Source organism: Salvia hispanica, chromosome 3, assembly GCF_023119035.1.
Source record: "Salvia hispanica cultivar TCC Black 2014 chromosome 3, UniMelb_Shisp_WGS_1.0, whole genome shotgun sequence".
Classification (NCBI taxonomy): Eukaryota; Viridiplantae; Streptophyta; class Magnoliopsida; order Lamiales; family Lamiaceae; genus Salvia; species Salvia hispanica.
This window is the reverse complement of record NC_062967.1, coordinates 6,741,346-6,759,439: the sequence shown is the minus strand read 5'-3', so window position 1 is coordinate 6,759,439 and position 18,094 is coordinate 6,741,346. Positions and strand designations below refer to the sequence as shown.

At 37.2% G+C, this 18,094-nt stretch overlaps 4 protein-coding genes across 12 annotated transcripts; 1 reads left to right on the top strand and 3 right to left on the bottom strand.

The window, feature by feature from the left end:
* Positions 1 to 111: 111 nt before the first annotated feature.
* On the bottom strand, positions 112 to 3,690 carry LOC125212400 (ELL-associated factor 2). 3 transcript variants are annotated; one of them, XM_048112565.1, is made up of 6 exons: positions 3,585 to 3,686; positions 3,006 to 3,070; positions 2,598 to 2,842; positions 1,892 to 2,256; positions 1,404 to 1,446; positions 112 to 810 (listed from the first exon to the last, which is right to left on the bottom strand). In XM_048112565.1, the coding sequence occupies exons 3-6, from the start codon at positions 2,716 to 2,718 to the stop codon at positions 374 to 376; spliced, it is 966 nt and encodes a 321-aa protein (XP_047968522.1). In that variant the 5' UTR covers positions 2,719 to 2,842; positions 3,006 to 3,070; positions 3,585 to 3,686; the 3' UTR covers positions 112 to 373. The 3 variants fall into 3 exon arrangements, with proteins under 3 accessions (XP_047968522.1, XP_047968523.1, XP_047968521.1); XM_048112566.1 differs by having other exon boundaries at positions 3,591 to 3,686; XM_048112564.1 differs by having other exon boundaries at positions 3,006 to 3,690.
* Positions 3,691 to 5,985: 2,295 nt separating this feature from the next.
* On the top strand, positions 5,986 to 7,471 carry LOC125212060 (protein PIN-LIKES 2-like). The gene has a single exon (XM_048112097.1). The coding sequence runs from the start codon at positions 6,076 to 6,078 to the stop codon at positions 7,363 to 7,365; it is 1,290 nt and encodes a 429-aa protein (XP_047968054.1). The 5' UTR covers positions 5,986 to 6,075; the 3' UTR covers positions 7,366 to 7,471.
* Positions 7,472 to 9,238: 1,767 nt separating this feature from the next.
* LOC125212547 (2S sulfur-rich seed storage protein 1-like) lies at positions 9,239 to 9,817 on the bottom strand. Its single transcript, XM_048112750.1, has one exon. It carries the CDS (start codon positions 9,741 to 9,743, stop codon positions 9,375 to 9,377), a length of 369 nt encoding a protein of 122 aa, XP_047968707.1. The 5' UTR covers positions 9,744 to 9,817; the 3' UTR covers positions 9,239 to 9,374.
* Positions 9,818 to 10,423: 606 nt separating this feature from the next.
* Positions 10,424 to 17,830, bottom strand: LOC125214995 (O-fucosyltransferase 38-like). 7 transcript variants are annotated; one of them, XM_048116259.1, is made up of 12 exons: positions 17,544 to 17,827; positions 16,023 to 16,101; positions 15,705 to 15,772; positions 14,757 to 14,845; positions 13,998 to 14,175; positions 13,420 to 13,548; positions 12,985 to 13,121; positions 12,060 to 12,273; positions 11,777 to 11,955; positions 11,293 to 11,349; positions 10,812 to 10,904; positions 10,424 to 10,724 (listed from the first exon to the last, which is right to left on the bottom strand). In XM_048116259.1, the coding sequence occupies exons 1-12, from the start codon at positions 17,739 to 17,741 to the stop codon at positions 10,607 to 10,609; spliced, it is 1,539 nt and encodes a 512-aa protein (XP_047972216.1). In that variant the 5' UTR covers positions 17,742 to 17,827; the 3' UTR covers positions 10,424 to 10,606. The 7 variants fall into 7 exon arrangements, 3 of the variants coding, with proteins under 3 accessions (XP_047972216.1, XP_047972217.1, XP_047972219.1); XR_007175194.1 differs by having other exon boundaries at positions 10,669 to 10,724; positions 10,812 to 10,915; positions 11,293 to 11,362; positions 17,544 to 17,830; XR_007175193.1 differs by having other exon boundaries at positions 10,669 to 10,724; positions 10,812 to 10,915; positions 17,544 to 17,830.
* Positions 17,831 to 18,094: the final 264 nt, after the last annotated feature.

The following is an 18,094-nucleotide window of genomic DNA, read 5'->3' as shown; positions in this document are numbered from 1 at the left end:
GTGACCCTATATAGAGTTAATTTTTTTCAGTCCCAACTGAAAATTGTTGTTTAGATAATTTCAGTTATATATTATTGAAATTCAATAACATCGATAAATAAGTAAAACTGATTCAAACTTTATTGGTAAACTGCCTCAAACTTATGCCAGTCTAACCCTAACCTTAACTCTAATACATGATATTAGTACTATCTTAAACCAATCTATTTGTTATGCGAACCCACTAAACTAACTAGTACAGCTGGTTCATTAAAAAAAAAAAAAAACTAATTTAAAATTACTACAGTACTCCATTAATTTGGAGCAAAAGAATAAAATGTTTATCTGTATACAGAAATACCAATATGAAGAGGCATTCTAATTTATGGGTTGTTCAAATGGAGGTAACCGAATCAGCATCGCTACTCTCGCTGTCGCTGCTACTCCTGCTGCCGCTTCCGCTGCCACTGCCGCTGCTATCACTCCCACTACTGCTACTGGAGCTCGAAGTCTGGCCTTCTCTTGCTTCTGCATTGACCTGTGCTCCGAGTGCTTCTGCAGCATTTGGTTCCTTATCACCTCCGTCATCGCTTATATCAATATCAACAATATCCTCATCCGTATCAGTTTGATGTGGTATGATGTCAAAATCAAGCTCTTTTACTTCGATAGTGCCTCCATCAGCTCCTGCGTTACCATCATCTTCATCCACATTCATTATATCAAGATCTTCTTCATCTTGGTCATCAATCTTCAACTCCGGTGACAGGTTTGATGAATCTGGCTGTGCTACATGGATTTGAACAGCCTTTTCCGGTCTAGGTTTTGCATCTGATTTGAAGAAAAATTAGTTCGCCAATATCTTACGTATGACTCGAATACTGGCACTATGCAAGGCATCCCACCCACAAGGACAAACAAAAAATTATATTTGATGCAAATCAACTTGTATTTGCTATATATTCAGTTGACCCAACGTAACCAAGACAACCAACTACCCCCAAATGCTATCAACAAATTCTAATATGAATTTTATAATGATTTCTTTCTAAACAAACCAAAGAAACAAATCGACTTCACTACCCTCTCTCCCCTTACCCCTTATTCGAGCTTCCCTCTCATACCCGAAAAAAGAAATAGGTCAGAAACAGGCATGCAAAGCTGAATTCTATACTTCAAACGAGGTGAAACTAGAAAGAAGTATAAAAAGCCTAAGATACGTATCACTATCATTATCAATATTTTTTCTTCTTTCACAGATAAAGAACACATATTTCACCATTTCTCATTGTAAGTTCTTTTCCCCTATGACAAACTTTAGCCATGAGTCTTACTAAGTGGAAATGCCTACGGTTAATGAGGGAGGAAAGTCAAATTCATGTGTAGTGCATATGTTGTTGATGTTTATGGATTAGCATACATACCCGAGCATTTGAAGTTTCCAATCTCAATTCGTTCAACTTCAACCTGCAAAAGTTTATGGGATGAGGAAAAGTTTAGTTACTTAGTCCAATGGCATGACACAAGATATCACACAATTCAAGATATTTGCTATACAATACAAGATATCACACCAAATCAACATACTTGCTATACAATCTGTATACAAGTTTTATGTGTATAAATAATCTGAATATGGATAAAAACCAATCATGCACATAAAGGTTCAGAAAATGTGCAGGTCATGTTTAGTACTACTAAGTAATAAATAAACCCCTGAACCACAACATAATATCATATTACATTAATAGCTACAAAATCAGACAAAGTGAATCATTTTTGGAGCTATTATGTGTGCAACAATCAGCCAATTTCTTAAGAGAAAGCCATTTTATAAATAAAGCTTAATTGAAACTTTGACTCTCTAAAAAGATCGAGAAGACATCAATGCAGTTGAATATAAAGAACTTACAGGCAGAGCAGGATATGGGTCCTTGTTCAAAGGCTGATGCTTAATCCCTCTTGCAATCAGTGGTGAACTTGCATCAGCCACTCCAACTGATGCAACCCCTGGCCCTGGCCCTGGCCCTGCATATTCACCCATCTTCCGATTATGCCTCAATCGTTTCACAGCGCGGTGCACCCGCTCCAATCTAAATGACTCTCCATCAAAGAAAAGAACAGCATCATTATCCTTGCAATCTTCACTAGTGCCCTCGAAGGTTACCTTAGGCTTCCCAGGTTGTATATTCTGAAACTCCACGGAGACCTTATTATCCTTGTTCTTATGCAGGGTGCCCCGCTGATTCTTATCGATTGATGCTGGCTTGAACTCATCTGACAAAGAAGGATGAGACAATCCAAATCAGGTGCATAGCTTCAAGCATTGAACTCTCAGAAAACACATTTTATTGCAGGATAGTTCAAGCAATCATAACTCTTGAATGTAAAGAAAGAGAATACAAATGACCATATGCACCTATAATTTGTTTCCATTACCAGAATTAGACAGTGAATAGAAAGAAAAATCCCTTCAGAGTTCAAACCGAAGAGAACTAGAGAAGAGACAAGAAGTTTACCACAAGTTACTAGGCAATTTTAGAACATTAAAAATTTAAGAAAATTAAGCATCCATGTGAAGAGAATGAAAGAAGAATAGTACTAGTAGCAATACTTACAGCGAAAGGTGCAGAATTTTGAGGGATTGTGATCGTGGAATGAGGAGCCTAGGGTTATGTTGTACCACTGATCAGCTTGGGGTGCAGTGCTCGGTTCACTCGAATGGTTCATCCCAGTCATTCTATATATTTTGTAGCGCAATGTCTGACCAAATATACGTTATTCAACGCAGATGATTCTGACGTGGTTGGAATCGACCGATGGTAAGCTTCAACCATTCATGGCTTTGCCATAATCTAACTTCCTGTTGTGTGAAGAAAAGGTCAAAGTTACTGAACCAAAATCATTACATGATTCCAGAAAGTAACTTTCAGTTTCGTTAAGATCAACAACAACAGAATTCGCAATACAAAACATTGTTTACTAAAATTCAGCATCATCTAGAGACAAACTTTTTCTGCTGTTACCTTTGGCATTAACTGTAATTTTATATATCCAAGGTATTCAAGCATCCGATTAAAGCAGCTCATTCCTGAGTAGCAGAACAAACGGCATAAACTATTTGGCAAATAATTCAACTTTGTCATTCATAACGAAACGTAGCTTCCTTATCCAAATGCAGTCACTCTACCATCAATAGGCCTAACACCATCTAACACTAGTGTACTACACAATCAATACTTTTTTTCCCCTAAAACAGTTGGATCGATCCAAGGAAGAAGAATTCCATTAAAGGACTCGGAGATACTTTTTCCAAAAAAAAGCACCTTCTGATGCTATCAGGCTAGCAGAAAAATTCAGACAATTTGGTACTCCCCTAGAAAATCAGTCAAATTGTTCATGGAAAACTTAACAGGATTCACAACAAGACTGGCGATAGTGCCGATTGAGTTTATACACATTATATGGCATGTATAATTTCAAATCACATATCGTTTATGAAACACAGTGAGGCAGAGCAATTTCTCTAAACTACAGCCAGCAATCGGCATTCGGCAGGCATAAAAGAATTCGTCAAAGGCGAGTAATGCATTGCGGAAAGTGACCCGAACTGGTGATGAAGGTGAAAGAATCAGCCCATAGCAGCGGTGGCGGCTCCGGTAGACAGGGCGGTGTCTCTACTATTGTTGCTCTTCTCCTCGCCTTCTTTCTCTGCCATCACCAAAATGTAGAAATTATAAAAAACAAATCTTAGTTATCATCCAAATCAAATGGGCTTTTTGGGATAAAATGGGCTTAATTAGGCATCGGCTTACATCGTAATTTATTTGGGCTTTACTGAAATAAGAGTTATATAATAGTACAACATGTTTTATGTTAATATACTAATATAATTATTGTACACTAGATTGGAAAGAAATAGGAGAGAAAATAATACCACAACGCCATATTATAAAGATCAAAAGTCAGTATATATATATAGGAAGATACAATGTTAGGGTTTAGGGATAAGTCATTAATTGAAAATTATATACGATGAGTAGTACTCCCTCCGTCTCGAGATATTATAGTTCTTTCTTTTGGGCACAAGATTTTAGGAGATAGTGTAAAGTGGTGTAAATGGAGTTGATAGTAAAGTAAATTTTTACCATAAATAGAAATGACTCAAATATGTTGGGACACCCAAAAATGGAGGGAGTATATTTTATGGATACATAATCGACAAATAAATTAGGAAAATTACCTCTTTAAACACTAACTATCCTTGCACCATCAATCAGAGTGTGAATTTTCAGGAATTATTATTATTTATTATTTTATTTTTTTTAAATCATGAACTATCAATATGCTAGCAATTGCACCCTTCATTTATTTTCTGATTCCAAATAACTTATGTGGCCTGTTGTCGCATCTACAAACCTATGTATTTTGGTACGTATATTTTTTTAAAAATATGATGGCGGTGTCTTTTTTGGGAACTGAAATATGAAACCAGTATAAGAGCATCCGCAATGGTGCTTAGGTCAGCCATAGGCCAGCAATAAGCTAGCCATTCTCTCCCCTGCCACGTCAGCAACACTAAAAAATCCACCTGCCACATCAGATTTAGGCCAGCCATAGGCTAGCCATAGGCCATACCGTAATAAAAATAATTCAAAATATACTACATTTACGGAATTAAAATCACGATTAAATTACCGAATTAAATTTACGAGACATATACGGAAAAAAAAATCCGGGCTTCCACACACGAGCCACCGCCCCACTCTACTCCTCACTAATTTATTAAAAAAATACATAAAAAAATGTTAGTATGCCTTGAATCCGGTATGACATGTTTTTGTTTTAGGTCTTAATTTTGTATTGGGCTAGTTGTTGTTGTCCATCGCTAGATGTTGCTCTTGTACAGAAATTTAGAGATAGAGAAAATCGCGTTTATATAATTTTTCAAAAATAAAAAAAAAGAATAAAAAAAATTAAAAAAAAGAATTTAAAAAAATTAAAAAAAGAATTAAAAAAAAATTAAAAAATAGCGCTGGCCGATCGTTGGCCGATCGGGCCGCCACAATGGCGGCTAGCCGATCGGCCAAATCAATTATCGGCCAGCCCACGCCGATCCGCTTTCGCCGATTCGTCCTCGCCGATTGCAATGGTTCGGCTAGCCTATCGGCTAGCGATCGACGAATCGGCTAGCCGGTCGCTAGCCGACCATTGCGGATGCTCTAATATAGTAAATCGATAGTTTATGGTTTAAAAAAATGATTTTCGGTATTTTGTGTCAGGAAATAATACGGAAATTTAAGTGATAAAATCGTACGGAGGGATTTCTACTGTCAGTTGTTTTCAGCGAAATTGTCTGTTTTCCTTGCACTTAAAAAAACTTATGCACCACCACACGGTTACGTCAAACGTGCATAATCTTTTCTTCATAATAAAGAATTACTAAATCAGGATCCGGATTTTCAAATGGTTAACCCCACTACGTCTACATACATACACTCGTGATTAATGCAATGCTATATTTAAATGATCAATAATGATGATTGTTCACAAAAGTAAACTAGAGTAAAAAATAAATAATCAACGAAAATCAGAAATGCTGAGAGTGACAAGTGAACAACGAAAGGTTAGTTTAGCTAAAATTCATTACGTTTCGACAAAGACAAACAGTTACGGAGTAGTATATTCTAATATGCTATTTCCAGAAAGATATGCCACTACATGTACACATGCTGACGTGCGCAAGTATCAACAGTGTTTCTCTATATATATATGATGATCTTTTTGACCGCTCATACCTCTCCTCTATTATTTGATCTTCAGTCCAAAATGATTAAAATATTAGTATAATTTTATAATAGGCTTTTCGAATATAATTTTGATTATTATTATATAGGTAGTTGATTATGAAAACTCCACGCGGCGCTCAATTTCATCAATCGATGACATGTTAGATACTACTAGTACTTGTTAGTAGTACATTGCGAATACAATATGAATTGACGAATCAGAAATTAACATAGTTTTCTACTCCATTTTATCCTTTTTATAACCAACTTCACTCCAATTGATGAGAAATGATTGCTAATAAAATCAATGGAGATAGTAAATGTAATTCAATCCGTTATTCCGCTGCTAAAGCTCATCACTCTCACCCTCTTCGGATTAATTCTAGCCCACCCCAAATCGCAGCTGATTCCAAAAGCAGCGTTTCAGCTTCTCAGCAGGCTCGTTTTCATGCTGTTTCTGCCTTGCTTGATCTTCATCAATCTCGGCGAGACCATCACTCTCCACAATTTCATCCGCTGGTGGTTCATTCCGCTCAATGTCATCATCAGCACCGCCGCCGGCTGCCTTTTAGGCCTCGTGGTGGCCGCAGTCTGCCGCCCTCCGCCGGAGTTCTTCCGGCTCACCGTCATCATGACGGCGTTCGGCAACACCGGCAACCTCCCCCTCGCCATCGTGGCATCCGTGTGCCACGGGGCCGACACTCCTTATGGCCCCGAGTGTGAGAACACGGGCACGGCCTACGTCTGCTTCGCGCAGTGGGTGGCCGTGCTCCTCGTCTACACACTCGTGTACCACATGATGGAGCCTGTCTCCGACTCCCACCACCAGGAGGTGGGAGTCGGAGACGAGATCGAGGAGGATCTGCCGATGACGAATAATCTCAGCAGACCACTCCTCGTAGAGGCCGAGTGGCCGGGGGTGGACGAAATAGCAACGGAGCACTGCAAAACGCCGCTCATCGCGACGGTTTTTGCGGAGGACGAGGAGGATGCCGAGGCGAGCTGTAGTAGTCCAAAATCGATCACGTGTCTGGCGGAGCCGAAATTAGTGACGAAAATCAAATTCGTAGCTAATCGAACCCCATTCCGTCACATTCTCCAACCCCCAATATTTGCGACGGTTTTGGCGCTTTTCGTCGGTATGGTTCCGTCGCTGAAACCGTTTATTTACGGCAGCGACGCTCCGTTGGCGTTCATCACCGACAGCCTCGCCATGATGTCGGAGGCGATGGTTCCGTCGGTGATGCTCGTCCTCGGGGGAATGCTCGCGGAGGGGCCTAACGAGTCGAGGCTCGGGACTCGGACAACGGTCGGGATTGTCGTGGCTAGACTACTGGTGCTTCCGTTGGTCGGGATCGGGGTGGTTAGTTTGGGAGATGGATTGAAGATTTTTGTGGCGGGAGATGAGATGTATAAGTTGGTGGTGTTGCTGCAGTACACGACGCCGAGTGCCATCTTGTTGGGGGCGGTGGGGAGTTTGAGGGGATACGCCGCAAAGGAGGCGGCGGCGGTGCTATTCTGGCAGCATATATTTGCTGTCTTTTCTCTTACCATATATTTAGTGATCTACTCGAAATTGTTGTTTGCTTATGATTGAGCTCTGTTTGTTGCCTTTGTTATGACAGGAATTCCTTGAGGAGTTTATTCATTTATTCTTTTCTTTTCTTGATAATAGAGTTGAATAAATTTGGTAGTTTTGAGTTTGTCTTGATAAAAATGAATTAGCACAAATAGAGAATTGCTAGGTTGTGTCAAAATGTTTGGATTAAACTTCGTATAAGTGGAGGGTCTTATTCATGTAATGAAACCAAATGCAATGCTACTAAATGGAATCTTTTTCAGTTGTAGTCTTGTAGTGAAAAACAGATTTTATGTCACCTCTTTTTTGGAAGTGATGATGAAATATCTATTCCCCAAACATTACCCGACGTAAGTAACTAGAAATCAATTTACTCTTTTTTATTTCCTAAACTACAGCATCTCTCTTAGTTTATATTGCACTTTTATAGTGTTTTATAGACTACTATTTTTGTGTTATTTTATTTGTATAGATCATAGTTTGAGGTAAAATGGACAAAGGTCGAAGTGTAAAAAAGTGCAAACCATACGAACCGTGTGGCTCGTCGCCACAAACTACATGGTCGGTGTAGAAATCTGCGATATGTGTCCATAACAATCCACATGGCTCGTGTGGAAACTGGCCACGCACACTGTCCGTGTCGAAATCTGCGATATGTCATGTGGAAAGTTTTTCCAGTTATATACTACTCCTTATTATAAGAAAGCTATAAATTTTGAATTTGTTCTATTATATCTTTTTTATATATTAATTTAATTTAAATTTAAGAGTAGTAATGAATACATTATACAGTATTATATTTTTTCTATTCTTACAAATTTTGATATTTATATGTATAGAGTCTAGAGATACAGTATTCTTATTTTAATTTTGAAGGTAGTCTAGCTGAAGATATATTTAGAATCCGTTTGTATCTAGAATTGTTTTAATTTGTACTACGTTACAATATACAGACAGACACACACCTATAATCTATATTCATAAATTATTTAAAAAACTATTTTATATTCTCTAATCGGATCGGCCGCAAAATCTTGATTCCAAATAAAGTTGACTTGTGTATTACTTTAGTGTGCAAAGGATTAAAATCACTCCACGTCCTTCTTTGATCTCTGAAATACGTAATTATTAACAAAAGGCGAATATATAACAAGTGAGAAAGGCAATAAAATTTTACAAGTTGTTGACGTATAGTTAAATTTGTATAAATTTGAAGGTTGTATGTGGTGTAAATTTTCTTTTGTGCCACCACTCACTATAATTAATATATATGGTGGTTCATCTATTGCACTCAAATATCGTATAGTACTTGTTTAATTTCTTGATATTATGTGGTCCACAATGGGAGTACAATAATTAAACATGTTGTATGGTTTAAATGATGTCTTTATTTGATGGAGATGCACTCAAATTGCTATCGACAATAAGATGGATCCTTTAATTATTTAAAATTGGATAATTCCCATAGCTAGAAGTATGAAAATAAAAAAAGTTCAAGTTGCATTTGTTATTTAACATAAAAGCGATAAATTGTGAATATTATTCAAATTGATGGACCGACGTATAGTTGAAAAGTGAGTCATAAATTATTAAATTATGGAGGCTCAAATTAAAAAAAAAATGAAAGAAAGATTTTAAGTTGAAATGATCCAAATATATAAATAAGCTTTTCAGTTACTTTGAGTTATACCAAATGTTTAGGTGCTATAATTGTGTTATTGTGTACTGTCTCTTAAATAGTGTTAGGTGCACAATAATCCCAATAATCCCTTTGAAGAAGCATGCTAGCTAGGGTTCGATGTTATTGTTGTAAGCGTTTAGCTTTGATAATTAAATAGGAGTATTTTTGGATAATATCCTATGAGATGCAGTGTAAACCATCAATGAACAATAAGAAGTAAAAGTCCCCATGGATGATGTGGTAATAATTTATTAGGAAGGGAGATGGTAGCCGATGGGCTAAGATCTACAGCTGAGAACCAATGTATGGCTCATTTATTAGACATGGAGAAAGAGTGTGTGTGTGTTTAGTCGTGGTAGGCGAAGCGTGGGCAGGCGCAGGAGCTCATGTGGCACTTGGTGGGGAGAGAGCACATCATCCTCTGCATCTCCACATGCCTCTGCGGCATCTCCAACATCATCTCCTTCACCGCTTTGCATCTGCACTCGGAGCTCACCTGCCTCAGCTCCTCGCAGCACTCGTTGAGGTGCTCCTCCTTGTATCTGCGGTTGGCGAAGGGCCCCCTCCTCATCTTGCTCTCCGCCCACATCATACAGCTCCTCATCGGCATCACCTTCTCAACTTCCTGCTCGCACTTGTCGCCCCTGTAGCTGTACGCGGAAGCGCTGCCCACGATGGCCACGATCAAGAGGATCAGAGCTGTCAGCTTCGCCATTGGTATGGTATGTGTTTGTGAATGTTATATGCGTGTGTAACAATTGATTCTTGTTGTGTGTGGTGAGGAAGTGGTGATGGAGGAGGCGGTATTTATAGAGGATTTGAGGGATTTGCATGGCCGGAACGTGGTGTTGAGGCGGCGGAGGAGAGCTTCCACGTACATGAATTCAGGCACTTGCTGCCATCCTCATTGCACTTTTGCAGATTTACGTGGGTCGACTGAAAGCTACAAGTCTCTCAAAAGTTTTGGCGGATATAGGAATATATAGGATCAATTTGCCCCTATATACCATAATGAATAATAAACAAAATTCATTAAGCATCACTACGTTGAGGTATATATCGGTTAACATATATGGGAAAGAACGAGTTACTCCTATAAAATTATTTTACTTTTTCCAAATAATGAATAATAAATCAAATATGTTACTTAAACTCACATAATTAAACGTGTCAGCCAAAAGTTGAGGCCATTGCTAGAGGGTTCTTGGGATCACATATTTACCAATGGATATGTTTATAATTTAATCGTTGCAATTATTAAGGAAAATTTCTAAGTTAAAGAAGCAACAGTAATTGGAAACGAAGGTAAAATCAATTGGATTTGGATCCATACTCCGTAACTATACTTGTGATGTTCAGTGTTTATTTTGGAGTAAAACTACCGACTTCAAATAATTTAGAGGAAAATTTCCAAAATCATTTCCAAATTGGGAAACAAACTCTGTGATTCATCAACGGTACAACTGATTGCTACATCTGATACATGGAATGCACAGATTTCGAATGAAGGAAGGGCGCCAACAATCAGAAGAGGATGAGTGCCAATTTTGTCCCAATTTCTTGTAACCTCTCTTGACCTCATGAGTTGCATATGCATTCTGGTAATGGGTTTTGGTAGAAGGATTCCTCCAAGCGCAGTCGTACCCTGCCCTTGATTCCAGGAGGGCCACTTCCTCTCCTCCGAGGTCCACCAAACCTGCAATCAGCAAATGCAAAAAAAAACACCTGTCAATCTCCAATTTTCTCATTAGTATGACCGATTGGTTGACAAAACTACTATTACCTTTTTCTATGCAGCTGCAGCACAGGCAGGGATAGCGATGACTCTTCAAGCTCTCCAGCCTCCATTTTATCAAATAATTGAACTAGGCTTTTCCTGCATATTACCTTTGTAAATGAATGTTACTCTCACTATTGGTTGTATGGGAAATTCCACACTTCTTGCCGTTGTGAACTTCTTTTACTATTTACTCTTGCTATATGCAGTAGTTGCTATGACTTTATTTCAGCAAAATATTTTTACAAATAATATACTATAAACTAACGGTATCTCTGCAGTCTATATACTTCTAAAAGTTCAGAAGAGATGAGCATAAACACCCAATTGCTCACTAAAAATGAACATGTACTCTTTTAACCACATCTATTTGCTTGGCTGCTTGGTATGTTTCATGCAACTAATATATTCCAACTGTACAAAGACATTGGTAACTCCAACCTTCAACTAATAAACCCAAATCAGTAAACTGGCAGTATTGAAATACCAGCATGAGGAGCATAGGGCATAGTCATAAAGTTTGTGCTCCATCCGTCCTGTAGACCTAGTCATAGGATCTCATGGAACGGGGTTCAATAATTTTAGGTGAGTGTATTGCAAGTGGAGAAAAGGACCCACATTAGTAGTAGTATTAATAATAATTAACTGTAGAAGTCATGGGCCACATGCGGTAGGATATGTAAAATAAGTTGATATAATGGGAGTGATCGTAAAATAAGTTGATATAATGAGAGTGATCCATTGTGGGGTAGTGCCCAGAAATGGTATACACATATTCTTCTGTGAACATCCAAAAAGGAACTTTAGGATTATTCTATGGGGCGGAGAAAGTATGTACGAACTTGAATTATTATTGTTTCCTGGTTGCCTAGCTATCTAAGTTTTCCAGTGGAAAGATAGCCTCCTACATGTAAGATAACTGCCTGAATCATCAAGTAATTAAAGAAGTGAGAATTAGTAGCAGACATTACCTGTCCGGTGTGATTGTTTTGCGATGTCCTAAGAATCTGCGATGACCTTCAACAGCTCTTGCCATGTTACCCGAGTAGGAAGGAATGAAAATGTCACTTTCTATGGAGACTATGTAATCTAAGGCTGCAGATGCATGATTTGAAAAATCCTTTAGTTCTTCTGTGCTAGAAAGCATTTCCTGTACAAGGGGAAAAACTTAGCCAGGCTGCAGAAATAGCTTGACTTGCTTATTGTTCTTTATAGTTTTGAGTAACATCAATCCAAAATATGAACTCAACTAACTTTGGAAACTATGTTAGGAAATCGGGAAGTGAGCTCCGAAAGGTGTGTGTCACCACCATAAATTTCTCCAGCAGCAAGATATATTAAGGTAGACGGAGGATAACCAAGAGCTTTGAGAAATATCCCGACCTCCTTCGGAGTTAAAGGGCAGAGACCAGCCTCTCTCTGTTCTGTGGGGTCAATGTTCTTCACTTTCCAGTGACTTGTTTTCTCTCTAGTGAAGGCAATATAGCAAACGAAATCCTCACATAAGCGAAGGAAACAAAGAAGAATTGCAGGAAGAGATAAGCTTAAAAACAGATAATTTCAGTGCTCTCAATTTTCAGAAAAGACTGAAAAAACTTAATCAGTTACTTGGACACGAACCACATTATTTATGGGAAAACACATGCTTCTAATTCTGGAGGTTTTTATTGCAATGTTTAGCAAAAATGTAGCATAAATAAACTGAGATCAAGCTTCAAGGATTCATTACTCTAGGGTAGTCCAAGAATAGTACATTCAGCTTCTATGCATTACGCAGTAGTACATTCAGAATTCAGACTAGCCAATGAAAAATGCTACCAAGCTAACTTGATTATAAAAATCACATGGTGGGGGAGGTATTTTGGGGGGGGGGAGGACATAAATCTTAATGCATATTCATTGCTTTCATACTTCCTATCCATTGTAATTATTGAAAATTTTCAGTCTAATTCTCAGCAGGTGACCAACTGGTGGGGGCATTGATCAAATAGCTACATACATAAAATAGTTGGTTGAACCTTTCCATAGCCAATACCCCCTAATATAAAGTAAACTTGAGTGATTAGGACTTGGGAGCTGCAATGTGTCACAACCATAATTAATGAAACCCTATTTGCATTCTTTAGGAGAATTTTAAAAGGCAACATCAGCATGCATGATAAATTTGAAAGGCTTTCACCTCATTATTCTGAGCTCCTCTGATTCTGCAACAGTAAGACCATAAGTACATCCAGTAAAAGACAGCATATCTTTCTCATATCTCAGATGAAGGGCAATGTATCTTTGAGCACGTGATCGTAGCCGCTCCACAAGCTTCTGTTGTGTCACCGTGATTTATGCTCAGACCCTAATATAAAGTGAATTCCCATACAAGACCTCTTAAATGCAACAGCAGAAACACAAAATCTCAAGATTGACTTCATGTTTTTCAATATAGATTTATTGGCATCTAGCAGACCTATAATGAATTTTGACACTCTAGACTGATAACTTAAGTGGAAGCGAGTTGATATTTTCACTTAGAAGGATGAAATACTTCTTAAAGATAATTGCATCCTCTAAGTGCATATAAAAGGTTAGTATGACATAGGAAAGCCAAGATTATGAATTTTACCTTTCCTAGACTTTCAATAGATGGAGAAAAACGAAGAGCGTGATACAGAGCACGGCATCTCAATCTCTGAATGTCAAGGGGCAGATCATTGTTTGCAAGTCTAGAATCTGATTTTGCGACATGAATTACCTGTAGAAAAGAAGATATAGGTTGATCGACGTTTCTTGTTACAGGTTTTACAGAGTAATTAAAGTTGCAGCAGCCTCTACATTTTCTAAGTTTCTAACTAAAACAAACGAGGTGGGCCATGCAGTAAAAAGTGCAAAAAAGTTTATATATTGAGGGTGATACAATATGGGGTAGTGTCTATAAATGAAAATAGACTAATTTTTGTGGCTGTACCAAAATGAGACTATTGTTCAGGAACATATCAGTATCCTTCCATATGAAAATTTCACTTTTCCTAACAAATAACACATCACCATAGAATCAAGCATTTTAATAACCAGACATATCAGTATCCTTCCATATGACAGAAGGCTGGAAGTGTTCCAATATCGCATTCTACTAATTGCAAAGTGCACATGTTTCTGTATGGATGCCCTTAAGAGAATGAAAAATAAATGAAAGTAGCTTGCCTGATATTCCTTCCATAATACCGTCATTTCCTCATAGTAACCCAAACCAGCCCATGAGGTGAAGTGTTTCCTAGCTCGAGGTAGAGATTCTAATTCTTTAGGAATCTCCTTCACAATCCTCACATCCTTTTCCAAGGATTTGATGAAATGGAGTTCGTCAAAAATATTAGAGAATGTACTGTACATTAAGAACATAAAAATTAAGCCAAAGGTAGAATAAATTCCATGGCCGTGAGCATAACTCATAGAAATGTATGAAATTAAGACTCCATTCTAAGTTTCATAAAAAATATATTTCCAAGTTCTTAATCCATTAGGTCAAACATAAGAAATGTGCACATTGGAACTCCCATAGTAAACGCATTAAGACATTTTCTACAGAAAGGGTATTCTGAGATGAAAGAGAATTCAAATCAATTTTGTATTGAAATTAGATGGAAATGATATCAAAAGAGAAGATAGAAACAACTTGCAGGCAAACCTTCCCCAAGCACTAAGCGCTGGTCAGAAATCCTGCCCTATGCAGATTCTGCAACCCAACTAAGATAACTTTTTTAATGATCTTAAATTACTAAACTCTACCATATGAATAACAAAAGGAACTAATAACAAAAGGAACTAAGGCTCCGCAAACAAAAGATCATCCCCAAATAACTCAAAAAACTGAGGAGGCAAAAGATAACTACAGACATTAAATAAGTAGAGATGTCAGGAAGGGAGTCCATCTGTAACATGAATAAATGATGTATAGTAATTTACCTGCTATCCTGCCAGAATGAACTCTTATCAAGTTGAGGAATCACTAGTGTAGCATTCATAATGCGTGCCACAGCTACCATATCAGCTATCTACAAGCAAGACATTATCATCAAACAAACCTTTAACAATCAGTTTATCCATAATAGCAGCATAGTGGTTGCTCAAAAATAATAGTAATATATAGGATGAACAAAACAAATCCAAAATAACCAGTAAACTATCAAACTGTCTGGCCTACTTAGCAATCCAGCATAGAAAGTGACAGCATGACATGTGATAGAAATAGGATACAAGATTCTGTTGGTCTTTCTTGGTTGCACACAGAAGGGGGGAGAGGAGTAACATAATTTCATTCCATGTGTTAAGGTGCTATTAAGTTTTACACTCCCTCCGTCCCATTAAAACTGACTCGTATTCATTTTTAGGGTGTCCAACCTAAATTGACCCATGTCCTTTTTTATTAAAAACATCTTTACTCTCTCCTACTTTATTTTCTCTCCACTTAACTTACCAAACATCATTTTCTTAAATCCTGTTCCCAAAAGAAATGCACCGCTTTTAATGGGACAGAGGGAGTTAATCTTTGTGATAACAGAATTGCATGGTTGGGATATAAAAACTAAACAAAAAGTACCCATCCACAATCAGTCTGATTATCAATTTGCAGTTCATTAAGATTGTTTGTAAAATACAGATTGAAACTCCTATCATAAGGAACCAGAGTATCAAATGCCAACAGCTAGCTTCATTTATGGAAAAAGAAAATAATTCTGGCATAAATGAAGCTAAAGCTGGAGCTATGGAAAATACCAGCAGAAATCAAAACTTAGAAGGCTCATGAGATATGACCACTATGAAAGAGACAGCAAAAGGGTCTCCAAAAATGGAGCTACTTATAAAAGACAGGTATGCCAAAAAAACTAAGGAGACAACAAACAAAATCCTCACCCCAGTGCGCATTTGATTTAGTCCTCCATTAGTTTTTACAGTCATATAGTGCTCCGAGGCAGGAGTAGCTGAGTATGCAAATTAGAGAGTGTCAGAAACAGGAAGAAGGTGGGAGCAAAAACAAGGGACATATATGGGGGGAACAGCAGCAAACTCACATAACAGTAAAGACAATAAATATGAATCATGTTCATTAGCCCAGGTAGCCATAGGAAACAGCAAATCAGATATTTTTACGGGTAATTATTGAGCAAGAAAGACAAATGATGATAACGGCTATTGGTTAGATAAAATGTAAATTAGACAAGTGATAATTACCTCTATATTTACTTGTTGGCTTGACACACTGCCGCAAACCAAGACTTGAAGGAGTTTGCCAAAGTTGACCATCTAATAACTGCAGAATATGACCATATATGTGGATCATTTTGTGGTATAAAAGACTTCAGAATGTTGTGTCTGAACTTTTAATGCATTCAAATTTTTGTGAAACTAACATCTCAACGCAACAAAATCTTATTTCTAATTTTAGTATTCGGCTTACGTATGCCATGTTATAGCATGAGATTTCCGTATACTGTTAATGTATAGCGCTTTAGAGGAGGTTCACATGGGTCAAACAAAGATGTTTTTTTACACTCCATCCACAAAAATAGGCATTTTTTCCATTTCAATTCGTCCATCAGAAAAAGGCCCTTTTCATTTATAGTAACTACCTATAAGGTGAGACCCTTTTTACACCCACTTTCTTCACTCACAATATATTTTTTAGTAATTACTAACACTACCTTTAAGACGAGACTCATTATCAACACACAATACTCCGGCCACTTTTTATTGAAGCTCGTGCCCACACCCAATGGGGTCTATTTTTATTGGGCGTGAGTATAAGAATCAAAGCTTTATTAAGAAATCGAAGAGTTCAGCTTCACAATGGCATAACTAATCAGATCAAACTGAAAATAAATTTCAATAATCAGAAAGCTTACAGCTTAACATACTGTTGACTAAGTTAATTTATTTCCTTCTAGCCACTGTTAAATGAAGTATGAATGTGCTCATATATCACATGAGACAGAGACATGATTGAGATGAGCTAACAATCCAGTAGTCCAGATAAATGGACCAAATTTGCAACCAAATGAGTAAGACAATTAGGGGGTCTACCCTGGATTTCACAAACAAATGAGCTTCCAGTAATTGACAATGAATATTTAGTTGTTCGACTAAAATAGTACCCCTGAAATTCTGAAATTTTGAAATTTGATTTAACTAATATACGGAGAAACTAGGAGCTGAACGAGATCACATGATTTCAAATAAGTCTACCAATTTAAGTATTACACATTAGTATTTTTTTTTATTTTTTTTTTTGCAAGCTCTCAAACAATGTTGGGATGTCTCTAAAACAAGTTTTGTAGATTTGTGAAAAAAGTCAAAATAACAAGATTCGGACAAAAAATTGTTGGATTATTTCGATTTAGCAACAAGTGCTATGCATAAATACAATTCCTCCTCTAACTCTCTCATACACACACACAACCAACTTCCCCACTTTCGTATTATGAGTCATTTTCCAGGAACTGTAAATCTGTAATCAAAGGCACATCAGCTTGTTATTAAACAAAGCAGTATATGAGAAAATGCAAATCACAAGTTTCAAACAATTATCAGGGAGAAGTAAATCCAATGCACTTTAGCTTCAACTATAAATCTCATGACCTAGAGAGTTTTATACTGCCTAATTAGTACAATCATTAATGACAAAGAGAGAAGATCGGAACGAATCCACTCCTCCTGATTCATACCACTAACAAAGAACAAATAAAAGTGGCAGACCTTATTAATTGAGGGCTTCTCAACTCTAAGAAGCGGCATGTTATTTTCGTCTTCTTCTTCCAACACATCCTTGCTGTAGAGCATGAAAGTGAAGATTGAGAGGGCAAAAATGAGGATGACGTACAAAGTGATTGAAAAGAATCGAGATTTTCTGTGTCTGGATGATGAAAGGTGATGATGCCCTCGCTGATTAACCATTCTTTGCACTCATCGGTAGATCTCTCTTTCAATTGCGCAGAGACACCAAATCAATCATAGCACTCGATTGTTCGGGTTCACCTTTTTTACCTCGAAATTATTTTATTTATGAATTTTATTAACCTTAAGAATAATTATTACTAGTAGTACTATTTATTTTGAGAAGATCTCATATCTCAAGCGAGTAAGTAAGTACATGAAAGGGAATATCTTAGTTAAAACTTTAAAACTTCAAAATACTTTTGGATACTAAGTACTACTTTTATTTTATAAGAGTATTTGAGAATATATTATATTTTTCTTATTTAAAATATATTTTTATCTCTTCATCAATAAAAAGATAAATTCTTATA